Source organism: Tursiops truncatus, chromosome 2 (assembly GCF_011762595.2).
Source record: "Tursiops truncatus isolate mTurTru1 chromosome 2, mTurTru1.mat.Y, whole genome shotgun sequence".
Taxonomy (NCBI): Eukaryota; Metazoa; Chordata; class Mammalia; order Artiodactyla; family Delphinidae; genus Tursiops; species Tursiops truncatus.
In genome coordinates, this window is record NC_047035.1 from 155,878,697 (window position 1) to 155,892,831 (window position 14,135).

The 14,135-nt window shown below is 43.9% G+C and overlaps 1 protein-coding gene across 9 annotated transcripts in view; it reads left to right on the forward strand.

The window, feature by feature from the left end:
• CELF2 (CUGBP Elav-like family member 2) overlaps nt 1–14,135 on the forward strand; it is a 525,704-nt gene that overhangs the window by 500,751 nt on the left and 10,818 nt on the right. For 6 of the 9 annotated variants that reach the window (XM_073801535.1, XM_073801536.1, XM_033852343.2 and 3 more), the window contains 2 exons: nt 5,527–5,646; nt 11,279–11,476. In XM_073801535.1, the coding sequence (XP_073657636.1) occupies nt 5,527–5,646; nt 11,279–11,476 (318 nt within the window). The remainder of the gene's footprint in view (nt 1–5,526; nt 5,647–11,278; nt 11,477–14,135) is intronic. The other 3 variants (XM_073801534.1, XM_033852345.2, XM_033852346.2) reach the window with 2 other exon arrangements.

Below are 14,135 nucleotides of genomic sequence, written 5' to 3' on the forward strand. Positions count from 1 at the left end.
GTATTCTCCGAGTGCTGTGCCTGGGGTTGAGCTTCCACCCTCTCAGTACAGGCTGGTTCGAGCAAAGGACTCAACACTTCTTGACCTGCAGTAGAGTTTCTGCAAAACAGGGCCAGGGAAGAAGGATGGTTAGAAAGGCCAGTGGTCTACCCCTCCCTAGGAGAAACCATCGCTATAGTTTGGGAGCTGAAAAGAGCCCCCATCTTCCTGACCACAACCTCCTGGGGTAGAGCTTCCATTACGCTGAGCTTGGGGGAGAGGAGGACAGGGGATAGCACAACCTGCTGGTTGTGGCTCAAATGTCACAAACTCCTGCTCTTCCTACTGAGATTTAGTCAGTTTTCTTGAGAAAGAAATTTCTTGGGACTTCCCTGGTGGTCCGGTGGTTAAGAACCCACCTTCCAATGCAGGGGATGCAGGTTCGAGCCCTGGTCGGGGAATTAAGGTCCCACAGGCGCGGGGCAGCTAAGCCCGTACACGGCAACTACGGAGCCCGTGCACCACAACGAGAGAGAAGCCCACGCCGCAGTGAAAGATCCCATGTGCCGCAACTAAGACCTGACGCAGCCAAATAAAAAGCAAGAAATTTCTTTTTCTTTCAAGGATCTTATGATACTTTAACTCAAAAAAGCTCCCCCCTGCAGCCCATGGGTGGTGTATTCATGTTGTCATGTGTTTTAGCTCTAAGTTGGTTTGGTTTGGTTTGAATTTCTGTCCATTGCTATTTTCTATAGCATTTATTTAGGTATGCCCATATATTTATCACATTCTTATTATTCCTCCTCTTTTCATCTGGGATCATTTCTCCTTTAGTTTGAAGTATCCAGTAGCAGTTCAGTTAGTGAGGGTCTAATGGTGAAAAAGTCTCTTAGCTTTTGTGTGAAAAGTACTTCTTTATTTTGTCCTAGTTTATGAAATACATTTTTGCTGGATATTCTAGCTTGACGGTTAGTTTATCTCAGCACCTTTTACTAACTTGCTTACATTATTACTGTTTAGATATCAGGTACTGAGATGTCTAATTGTGGTCTTTTGAGGGTTTTTTTTTCTTCTCTGGTTGTTTTTTAAATCTTCTTTGGTGTTCTGCATTTTTTGCTGTGGTGCATCTAATTTATATTTATTTTTCCTGATTGAAATTCACTGGGACCTTTGAACATGTGGATGTGGGAGAGGATCTTGTATCAGTTCTGGAAAATTCTCAGTCATTAACTCTTTACATATTGCCTTTTCCCTGTTCTCCGTTTTCCTTCAGGAACTTCAGCTAGACGTATGTTAGACTAGTCCATGTCCCTTAATCTGTTATCATTTCTTTCTCAGTTATGTATAATCTCCTCAGGTCTGTCTTCCAGCTCACCAAATTCTTTCTGTGACTGTATCTAATATCCTGTTAAACCTGTATATCCATTGAATTTTATATTTTGATTATGTTTTTTCACTTCTAAGACTTTATTATTTAATAATTTTATCAGTATACTTGGTCATTTCTTATAATCTTTTTTTTTTTCATTTTCCACCCTTTTTTTTTTTTTTGCGGTACACGGGCCTCTCACTGTTGTGGCCTCTCCCATTGCGGAGCACAGGCTCCGGACGCGCAGGCTCAGTGGCCATGGCTCACGGGCCTAGCCGCTCGCTCCGCGGCATGTGGGATCTTCCCAGACCAGGGCACAAACCCATGTCCCCTGCATCGGCAGGTGGACTTTCAACCACTGAGCCACCAGGGAAGCCCCCCACCCTTTTTAAATTGTGCAGACATGTTAAATGTACCTCCATTCTATTGTGTGCTAATAATTCCAATATCTGAAGTTTTGGTGGATCTAAATATGGTGTCTAACTCTGTCTCTGCTGCTTCTTACTCTTGGTACTTGTGATTTTTTTGTCTTGTGAGCTTAACTATCTTGGAACCTTATTTCTGAGAATTCTTTGCTGAAAATGGGCCTTTTCAAGGTTGACTTATAGTTGATTCTGCAGGGTGCTGGAAGACAGTACAAGCTAGGGACCACTTTAAATTGCTGGCTTGAGCAGTTTTGACCAGTCAGATAAAGTTGGTTTGAAAACTGATGTGAGGGCTGATTGGTTATATACTATCAGAGGGAAATTCCCCTTGCCATACTCCACACTAAGTTTTGAGACAGGCAGTTTTCCTTACCGTTTCTGAAGTGAGAGTATATCTTGTTCACTGACTGTTTAGCCTTTTATAGTGTTCCAGACTTATTGGTGGGGAAGTCTCTTCTTAGATGCTTTACCTCAGGCGGGCCCTAGGCTTTCTTGTATTTCTTACGTACTGAGAAGCTTTGAGAACTGAAGCTCAAATTTATCTGGTCCACCTTAAGGGGAAAGCTGCCTTCAATGCTCCAGTTACTTCTCTGGGTGCCATCTTTCACTTACATCATTGATTGCTGAGTATTTCTTACTAAATGGTCAGTTATTGATGCAATTTAAAAATATTTTTAAAAACATCTTATTAAGCATTTTAGTTTTTTTTCAGTGGGAGAGTCTCTCTAGTAACCTAGACCACCTAACTGCCAGAAATTGAAGTCCCCCCACCCCGCTTTCCCACAGAAAAATACACTTCTGTTTGACGTCAGTCTACATGTGATAAGGGGTAAAAACTATCCCTAAGGCATGTTCTGATTCTAAGCCAGTAATAAAGGCCTGAAGAGTTTTCACACAATTTTAGGTGACACCAGGGAAGAACTTCTAGAATGGTAGTATGAGAATATCTGTGGACTTTTTGCCAGTGAAAGACCCATAACTGGTGAAAATTATTTAAAAAATCAACCACTTAAAGTCTCTAGAAATTGTCCTAAGCATATACACAAATGGAGAAACATTCTAGAAAATGTTCTGGCAAAGAATAAAGATAATGTTAACTTTGATTCTTTTAAGTTATGTGTGACTTAAAATTTTTATGGTAATACATAAAAGAATAGAAATATTAAATATTACCTCCAAAAAAAGATATTACCTCCAAATATTAAATATTACCTCCAGTAATAGAGGGGGAAAATGGAATGTGGAAAAAACCAACAAGTAATCCTAAAAGGTAGGCAAGAAAGAAGAGAAAAAATGTAATATAGGCAGGACGTATACCACAAAATTTAAATAGTTCCGCTGAAAGACTATCAAATTATTAGGCTGTATTCTGTTTTTGAAAACCTGTTTATATACTGATTATAAGAAATAGAGCTAAAATATAAACAGACAAAAATAAAAAGATGGCAGAAGATATACCATGCAAATAACAAAAGAAGGGCTGGTGCTTTTTTTTAACATCATATAAAACAGACGTCAAGGTAAAACTAGAAATGAAGAGGTCACCACAAAAAGTTTATTTCAACAGAAGATACAATGATCTACAAACATCTGTGGAAGTTGTAAAGTAGCTTCAAGAGGTATTCCCCCAAATTTACGTATTTGCATGGAGTAATTGGCATCACCATAGTGGAGGATTTTCACGTGCTTCCTTCAGTAACGGACAGATCAAGCAGACAAAGAAATGGGACTTAAATGGAAATGCTCCTGATTTTTAAAATTTATTAAGAAGAAATTATGAGTAATTTTATACCAATATAAATTCAAAAACTTCAGTGAAACATACAAATTCCTAGAAAGCTATAACCTTAATAAAACTGATTCAAGAGGAAAGAGAAAAGTGGTTTGGGGTTTTAAAAGAAAATGTCCTCAATTTTCAGAGTTACATACTGAAGTATGTAGGGATAAGATGGAAGTAGGAAGTAGAGTGGTTCTCAAATATTCTAGAATCTGGATATGAGTTTGAAGGAATTTGTCACTATCGTCTCCTTTTGTGTGTACTTGAAAAGTTTCATAACACAAAAGGACTATAGAAACATTGACTTGATTATGTATAATTTTACTTTTAAAAGAGAAAGAAAATACGTACACATCATGAGGAGTCAGAAGCTAATGCCATATACATGGGCAGAAATGTGGCAAGGTGGGGAATTCATTTTTCAGGCATTTGATCTATAGGCTCACCCAGAAGGAATCCCAAGCAAGGTGCATTGCAAGCAATACTGTGTGGTTTCTGAAGGCACAGCAGGAATGAGCTCCATCTGGGCAGGAACATTCCAGCAGGATGGACTGAAGTTCCCGGCCATCCTAGAAGGAAGGAAGTTCACATGCTCACAATGATTCCACAGCTAGAAGTGGCTCAAGCGCCACTTTTATCAGTGGTCAGAGTTTCGCTTAGCTTTTACGTCTATCACTGGGATAAAGTGAGATAATACATGTGAAAAAAGTCAGCAGACTATCAAGCTATACAAATGTAAGATAACCTGAAATGTTATTTACATTGTAAGTGTAAAAGGGATTAGGGAGGACGGCAACTTTGGAGAACATTTTAGTATTTCCTCAAAATGGTAAACATAGATTTATCATATGACCCAGCAGTCCCACTCCTAAGTATGTCCTCAAGAGAACTGAAGACATATGTCTGCCCAGAAACTTGTGTACAGATGTTCACAGCAGCATTATCCATAATAGCCCCAAAGTGGAAACAATCAAAATGTCCACAACTGATGAATGAATAAACAAAGTGGAGTGTTTCCACAGAATGGAATATTATTCAGCAATAAAAAGGGATAAAGTACTGACACGTGCTACAGCGTGGATGAACCTTGAACACATTTTGCTGAGTGAAAGAAGCCAGGTGCAAAAGATGACATATTTTATGATTCCATTTATATGACATATCCAGACTAAGCAAATCCACAGAGACGGAAAGTAGGTCAGTGGTTGGCAGTGTCGAGGGAGAGGAGAGAAGGTAGAATGAGTGCTAACGAGTATGGGTTTCTTTAGAGGGTCATAAAAATGTTATAACCTTAGTGGTGCTGGTTGTACAACTCTGTGACTATACTGAAATCAGTAGATTGTATACTTTCAAGGAGTCAATTTTATAACATGAATTATATCCCAATAAAGCGGTTATTTAAAGGGGGAGGGGGGAGGGGAAGGAGAGTTCGGACCAAAATGGTTTTATCTCCTATCACTCTCCGCTACTATAAGCACCACTACCTGGGTCCTGAAGTCGTCTGTCAAACCCAGGAATTTTTTTTTTTTTTGAGCTTCATTGAGAAAATGCCAAGTCTGAAGCATAAGCAATATGAAAGCCAAGAACCGCCATTTTACTCCTCCTTCCCTCCCCCTTTTTTTGTGCGGGTCATTTGTTCAGAGGCTTCCAAGGTGCAGCTGGTGAAAGACCCACCACCCAGGAGGACGGGCTTCCTATCGTGGACTGTCCCCTACTAACCAGCAATGCACATGTTCGCTGGCTGGCACAACAGATCTGTGATGCTTTTTTTTCACCAGATCTCATTGTCACAGTTGCCACAAGGACAACCCCATATCTTTCACACCAAAACCTAAGCGCAACTCCCAGACTGCCCGTGGTTGAAGGCTCCCCGGCTGTGTCTGCTGTGATGGGGACAGACTACTTCCTGGGCCATCTGGCTTTCACTCATCCTGTGCTTTCTCTCCCGGGTTCCCTGTCTGTCTTTTGTTTTGCAGTGGCTGCTTCAACCCCCAACTCCACTGCTGGTGCGGCCATGAATTCTCTGACCTCTCTCGGGACTCTGCAAGGACTGGCAGGGGCCACTGTCGGACTGAACAACATTAATGCACTAGCAGGTACCATCGCAGTGAGCATCTGCTGCTCTGGTGGACAGCCTCCCCCCAGATTCCCCACAGACAGTGCTCAGCCAGAGACGACCTAAAAGGTTACGTCACGGGGAGAGCTAAAGCTTGGGATGGAGGAGCAGAAGCACGTGTTTTGACAGGCGAACGCTGCCTACCCCTGTTTTGTCTCCAGAAATACCCCACCCGAAGTCTTTTGTAATGTGTAGACTGTGTATTTAGCCATAGGTCTCTGTGGTTGACAGGTATCTGCAGGTTTCGAGGGCTTTGGTTTGATTCTAGTTTGGTTCCCTTCATCTGAGGGGAGGAAGTGTGTTATAAAAGAAAAATCAATGGGCTAGAAATCAGGATGCATGGGGCCAGCTCCCAGTCACCTGCAGGAATCTGAGGCCAATCACTGCCCACAACTGGACTTCAGGGTCCCATCTGAAAATTGAAAGTTCTGGATCAGATGATCTTAAGGGTCCCCTCCAGCTCTAAAACCCAAAGGTTCATGGCGATTATACAGGAGGAGAAATGAGGCCTTGGGAAGCAGAACAAGGCTGAGTGGCGAGGAGCCGCCCCCGGAGTCAGGGGTCACCCTACAGCAGTGCATCTCCTAAGGGCCCCGTTCCAGCTAACGCAGGTTGAAGCAGAATGAGGCAAATTGCTTACAGAATTACTTAGCTCTGAAACATACAGACCCACCAAAGCACTCTAAGTCGTTTACACAGCCTGCCCGTTTCCGGCATTCTAGATCTATGGGGAGAAGAGTGCCCGGCCAGAGGCCGAGTCATATCTGAGGCTCGAGCTTAGCCTTGGCCCCTCCAATTGGGGAAGGTCCTCGGTCCACAGAAGGGACACCTCAGTTGCCTTTCCCTCAGCTTGGGCCCGCACCCCTACCCCGTGCCTGAGAATAGCCACGTCCAGAAGGACCATGACAGCCTGACTCGGGGACCTAATTACCTACTGGGCAACCCAGCCTCTGCCCATTTTAAGCATTAAGAAAAGGGTCCTTGACAAGTTGCCTTATTTTAAACCATGATTGACTAAGTGTACAGTTTTTAAAGGGTGATCAAGCAGTAGTGTTTTTAAAAGCAAAAAAACAACACCCCAATAATTCTATATCTTCAAATCCCAAAAGAATACCTTGCAATTTGTTTGGTAAAGAAGCACCTAGAACTCATCCAAATGAAGACTAACTTTTATAATCCAGATAAGAGGATAAGTCGTACATTTAGAGGTAGGAAATGTGTTGAGGTTTTATTAAATCCTTTTATTCCTACGTTTTGGGGAAAGCAGTCATAACCTTGGACTGAGTTTTATCTGACCAAAGGCCAAAAAGAGCAGACAAGAAAAAGATTTCTTTCCTTCCCGACCAGATAGCTGTTGATTAGCAAGCACGTGTTGAATGAAGTGGTGGCCGCGTGACAGCAGAATGTTTTACTCCAGTGAAGCTGCCTCCAGCTGCCCTCCTGCCAGCAGCCCTCATGGCCCTGCCTCCTGTTTCTGACCTTGTTCTGCAGACGCTCCAACTCACTTGTCCTTCCCCTCGGTTGCAGACGTGTGTTTGCACACATCCCTTCATGCTGCTTCTCTTGCCCCAGGACCTAGTTCCCCTAAAACAAGGAATTTGATTTGATCGCCTGCCTGTCCTTGGTCTGCACAGTAACAGGCCAGTGGGAATGGCTGTCCTCCTCAGCACGTGCTCATGACTGCTGTGTGTTGTCTGTGTGGTCCCGCCTCTCTCCATCCTGTTCTGTTGTCCTTTGCGGGGATTTTCCCATCGTTATCATGAGCGACTGGAGAGGGACTGTGTTGAATGGCAGAGAGACCATGAGTAGTTCCTGTGTGGGACCTGTGTTATTCCAGTTTTGCTCCTGGCAAGAAAAACAGCCTTAAATTGTTTTGTTTTTTAAATTCTTTGCCATTGGGTTAATGTAAGTACATATAGGTCATGGGAAATTAAGACTGTTTCTAGTTTCAAATAACCCCTACTAGACAGTATGAACCAGAAAAATGTTTAATCAAACCAAAAGTCATGCACAAAGTAAAATACATTCCTTCTGATTGGGTAAATTACTATCAGAGCTATTTAACAATCGGCACCGGCTTGGAGCTAAGATTTGCTTTCTCAAATACCAAGAGAAAACCTTCTAATATAGAGTGTCCTCTTTCAAACCGTTCTTCCTTAACAGACGTGATGATGCTACCTGTCCTACTGGATAAGAAGGTAGTCAACAAACGGTTACCTGGACAGAGGCAGCTTGACAAATAGTTGGCCACAGCTTCCATATCATCACTGTTTCCTCCCCCACTCCACCCAGGAGCCATTACTTGCTACCGTAAGGAGAGTTTTCTGGTTTTCTGAGTAAAGCCACCTCTTTTCCATGGACGAAGGAGCCATGGAGAAAAGTAGGTAGATGGAATCTAGTTAATTCCCAGACTCATCCTGGGAGAATCTGACTGCCTTCCCTGCCAGAGGGCCTCTCAGCTCCCCACAAGGTAAAGCTTCGGATGGTAGACAAGTAGCTGAACCAGACTGTTTGAGCTTCATACCCTTGTTCTTCCGTATACGCTCATAGAAGGAGGGACTAAAAAAAGGACAGCGCTCTAAAGCTTAAAAGCGGAAAACAGCAAGATCAGAAGGAAGGAATGTGGGCAATTCACTAACAGAGCTTTCCCTTCTGGATTAGTTAAGGGTTCTCCAGGCAGGTTTCATACACTAATAGCTGAACGAAGACGAAGAAAATATTTTTTGCAGTTATATCCACCCAGGAATCTGTATATGATTTTGTGCTTAAATGTATGTCAAGTGACATCCTTATTTTTCCTTTTTTAAATGAGCTAATTCTTCCAAATGGTTTACCATATAGTGTTTAAAGTTATGATTATCTGCATATCACCAGCCACAAATGCCTGGTGAGTAATGTTTACGGAAATACTTTATGTAAAGGAGAGAAAAGATGCGATGCTTTGGGCATAGTGTTGCGGTGGCTTGTCACCCTTGGTATGCCTTGTGAAATTAGTTTTAATCTGTAGTATTGGAATATATAAAGATACATGTAGTTAGGTACATACACAAGCACATACAACATCACATACACTTGTGACCATATTATTAACACAGGCATGAGCACAAGTGCCACTAATTGTATATATTCATATTCATCTACCCTGATTTTGTACATTTCTTAGACCTAAGTCCTCATTATCAGCTTGCAGCTTAGAAGAATATATCCCATTTATACCAAAGAAAATTTATCCCAGCAAATACATACAAATCTATGAGAATATATTAATACATTCCTCACTTTTGCCCTTTCTTTATTGGGTATAAAGCCTGGCCGAGGGGTGTGCAGATAACTGTAGTTGGCTCGTGGCACTCCGCCTCCCACTCTTTTTATCAGCATCATCTTCATGCTGGCCACGCCGGATGTACATGCTCATCTTTATGGGTGGGTCCTGCTAGGTCATTTTCACAGGTTTACTCGATAGTCTCACAGCTCCCCGGGACTCCATCAGGGAGGACCTGGGAGAGCGGTTCAGTTAAAGCACGCGGTAGTCTGGCTGCGCACTAACTTCACTGCTAGACTATTTGCAAAGACCTTTCCTCCCTCGTTGAGGTCTGCCAATCCATTTGGCCTTTTCAAAGAAAGCCCTGTTCTTTTAAGGGGACGCATTTTATTCAACTAACCTTCTTCAAACCTCTGTTTCGACTGTCCAAAGTGTTTAGATGGAATCAAGTACCAGCAGCTGAATTGACAAATGTTATCTTCAGTATAATGACTATTTAATACAGAATGACATTAGATCATTGATAGGAATAACTCTCAAAAGTTGAAAACTTCCTTTGATGGTTTTTAAGATTCTACCTGGTAATCAGTCACCTGTTCTACCTTGGCCGTGGTAAACACACACCTCAGAAAAAATTAGAATAGATTCCTTCATAATAAGAAACTTCAAGCAACGTCAGCAGGACCTCTGCTGGCCACCACCTTTTGAGCTTAGTTGGTATCGGCTAGAACTGCTTGAAATCACTTTCCTTTTCAGGAAGCTGGCTTTTCCACGTTCATGGCCCCCAGGTTTTCCTTGACACTCCAGCCCCACCCCAAACGTCACCCAAGGCCCATTTCTGTCCCCTCAAGCCCCCCAGGGAGAACACCAGACCTGAGGCTCCATGAGATCCCTCTATCCTATCTTGTTATGTGTAGTCCTTTTAATCTAAGAGATGAAGGTGTCAGAAGAACAGAAGCATGATGGAGTAAGTAGCTCACTGCCCCCTCCCCTCTGTCCTGCGGAAGGCAAGCAAAAACATGGATGGGAGTGTTGAGGTGATTCTGGTATTTGATTCCTCTGTATAATTTCTAAGCACCCTTCTCTTAGTTGTCCTCTATTCTCATTAGACTTACAATTTTTTTCAATTAACCACCTTTGCTATTTTAACATCCTTAATCAATAGCCCTAATTCTTTCAAGATTTTCATTAATGTTTTCACTAAGTTCTTCCCATAAACATATCTTTAAAAAAAAAAGTCTTCATCATAAAGGGAACTCAAGGCAATTATGATGTCACCTCTTCCATTTCCTGAGTTTATAGAAAAGTTCACACTCTATAAAGTATTACTTGTTTTGACTCATATTCAGGGAAAAAGTGACACAGTCAACAACCATAATAGACCAAAAGGGCAGCCAGGAGACAAGGAAAAAAGTCAAAAAAGTGTGCTGGCCGTCATCCAGTTCACATGGGTTAATAGCCAAGATCCAGCTTTTCAGACATGGGGTCACTTCAGTTGACTGCAAAACATGGCATGGGGTGCTCTCATTGGCAGAAACCCCAGTTCCACTGGCACTGATTAATATTCAGGCGTGTGTGTCTTGTGTGTGTGTCTGTGTGTGCGTCTGTTTGCTGCTGAGAACAGCCCCATCCCGTTTCTAGCCTTTCATACTGAACAAGCAGCTTCAGTTAGCTACACCGAGGGGAGGGAGCCACATTTTTCCTGCGCCTTTAATTCTTCATCGTCAGAGAGGCTCTCCCTAAGGTCCTCGTCCCTGACAGCATCCTTCAGCTGTTGAGGAAGCCGGTCAGCGGAACTGGTGATTCACTGGTTTATTGAGTACAGAGCTCGTGCTCTCTGCCATTTCCTCATCAGATAGCTTAAGGGAGAGCAGTTTCAATCCTGTCCTTCCCCCTCGAACCCTGGGGCCATCCCACGGCTCCTCAGAGAGCCCAGTAAGTGGCTTAAGTGTACAGATGTCGCAGGCCTCTGCCACTAGTGGTTTTTTACATGCTCTCAAGCTCTAAGCGGCAGAAGCCTTCTACTTCAGAAAGAGAACCCCAGCCCTTGCCAGCAGCGCACTGCTGGAGCTCAGATGCACTGGCTCTCTGTAGTGCCTTGGTGAATTCCGTCACTGGCCTAGGGAGTGAGGCTAACCGTTGCTCAGGGGCTTGCGGTGGTCGTCTGTGTGTCTGCCGTTATTACAATTTGTCACTTCATAGTTTTGTCTGTAAGTTCTTGTTGGTGTAATTGGTGTGCTCGCTGCATGCACTTGCTGTCGTACTTGTGTCAAATGATTCTCTAACTTCCTTTGGAAAGCACTAATGAAAAGTGCTGTTTCTCTTCTCTATTGTTGGGTTTTTTGTAAAGTTGCTCAAATGCTCTCAGGTATGGCGGCTCTGAATGGAGGACTTGGCGCCACGGGCTTGACGAATGGCACGGCGGGCACCATGGACGCCCTCACCCAGGCCTACTCAGGGATCCAGCAGTACGCGGCCGCGGCGCTGCCCACGCTGTACAGCCAGAGCCTGCTGCAGCAGCAGAGCGCGGCCGGCAGCCAGAAGGAAGGTACGTGCCTGGGGCCCGGGCCGGAGGGCAGCGTTCGCCCCCAGAGCAGAGCTCCAAGGAACTTCCACCGAGCCACTGTCCTGAGAGAAAGCAGTTGTTTTATTTCTCCTACTCATGTTCATTTAGTTTTTCGTAAAGAAATCTGACAGGCCCTTTCAGTCTTCTTTCCTGCCATACTTAGCTTTACTGTTCCTCTCCCTGTTCAGGTGGAGTCCTCACCCTCTGTGCGCCATACGCAATTACCTAGTGATTGCTGCCATTAAAAAATTGCGGGGAGCACCCTCTCCCGAATCAGCAGGGCCACCTCTCATTTCTCCCCTTCCATACAAACTCCTCGTTAGAGGAAGGGGTGGGTCGATGCAGCCCCCTGTGGGCTCGGCCCAGCTTTCCCGCAGTCCATGTCCCCCGTGATGGTGGAGCTCACCTCTTAGTCCGCGATGGTTTCCAGGTTAATGAAAAAATCCACTCTTAGGTTTGACTCAGTCTCGGTTTAATCAGGGGTCTTCTGGGGAAGCAAATAAGTGATTGATTGCCTTGCTTCTCTGCCGGTAAGGCAAAATAAACATCAGGAAGTGAATGCTAAGAATAAATGAAGGCTAATTATAAAGCAGTTAATGAGCTGGCCCGAGTAGGGAGGGCTTGTCTCTTTCTTTCCTCCTTTTGGCTCCTTCCTCCTTGATTGAAATTGCTTTTAAAGCAGAATCTGCACTGTGATATTTATTCTCTTTCTGACTTGTTTTGAACACAAGAAAAGAAGTTAGAAAAGGGAAGTACTTGCTGAAGATGTTTTTAAAATTTCTTTCCCTTCTCCTATATCCTCACCCCATAGTTCCAGACTGGTTTTTGTCTGAATATTTTGACTTTAAACATGGTGTCCTATAAGAAATAGAAGGGTTTTTCTTTTTAAGTTGGGAAAATAGTAAAAGGGACACAGCTTTAAAGATACTCATGCGTTTTGGGGTTTTTTTGGGTTTTTTTGTTTTGCGGTACTCGGGCCTCTCACTGTTGTGGCCTCTCCTGCTGTGGAGCACAGGCTCCGGACGCGCAGGCTCAGCGGCCATGGCTTACGGGCCCAGCCGCTCTGCAGCATGTGGGATCTTCCCGGAGCCCGTGTCCCCTGCATCGGCAGGCGGACTCCCAACCACTGTGCCACCAGGGAAGCCCTATCTTCCATTTTTAATGCTGTTACATATAAACAGAAAAATATCTTTCTTTAAAAAAACAAAAACATGGGCTTCCCTGGTGGCGTAGTGGTTGAGAGTCCGCCTGCCGATGCAGGGGACGTGGGTTCGTGCCCCGGTCTGGGAGGATCCCACATGCCACAGAGCGGCTGGGCCCGTGAGCCATGGCCGCTGAGCCTGCGCGTCCAGAGCCTGTGCTCTGCAACGGGAGAGGCCACAACAGTGAGAGGCCCGCATACCACAAAACAAAAAAAGGAAGATAGTTGAAAATCTGAGTTTCATTCTTTCAACTTTCTCTTTCCTCTCAGCTGTGACTGTTACTGTTGATTTTTTTAAAACTTGCACAACTGTTCAGACAACTGCGTTTTCCCCAGGCGTGTGGAGATCCCATGTCATAAACACCTCGGCTTCCCAAAGGAAAGCCTGTATTGAGGTCCCTGTGTCTGAGGTCTGACTACCATGGTGACAAATGAGGGTGATAGGAGGGATCCTGTCAGATAACCGTATCCTCAGGAGAGACCGTAAAAGCCAGTTCCCCCACGTGCGTCTTAGAGAGTGTTGGTCACTTCTCCCTCACCCAGCAGGGCCTCACAGCAAACCATATAACCCGGGTCACTGAGAAAACATCTGTCACCAGCAGACTCGAAAGTCAGTAGCTTAAGGAGAAAGTCCGGGCCCGGAAGTTGCTTCACACCAGCTCACTGCCCTAAATTTCTATCCCTTAAGTTTTAGGCGCTGCTTGTGCAATAATTAATTCTCTGGGATTAATGTAAAATAGTTCAAGATAAATACTGCCCGTTCCAGATCATCTACATTTAGGTGTGTGAGCTACCAGCAGCATGGGTTAGTGCTTGATGGTGTTTTAGGTTGTTCAGGTCTTTTTAAATCATCTTCCATCTTCTCGTATGTCTCTTCTGATCACCTTCTTCTCACCCTGTTAACCTGTGCTAAGAAATTTAAACCATCTTAACATTAGCTTAACTAAAACATAATTTAAAAGGCAGGTCATACTGAGAAGCAAAGGAATGACCCCATGATGTATTCCACTACTAAACAGAGTTTTAGATTTTCTACTCCTTAGTTCTGTTCTTTAATCAAGAAAGTTGAGTTAATTTGATGTATTTAGTCGTGTACCCTGGTATATATTTTCCGACTGGAAAGTGAACCAGTCTGGCCTTGTAAAGAAATGGTTTTAATATTCTCCTCAGCTAATCTGAAGGGTTATGCCATCCCTACAGATCTAAATTCAGGCAAGCTCACCACGTTTCCTGCCATTCCTAAATATCCTCTGAGCTCTTTCACACCCTTCCCATCTCCCTGTGTTTGCAAGAGGCATGTCACACACACAGCATTAGGTAGAGCCTCCAGATCCCAACTGGCGGTCTGATACAGACACCCCCAGTGCTTTCTGCTACATCAGGTGCCCCATGAGAAATATGAACGTGAACACCCAGCCAGCTGGGACCAATGATACAACT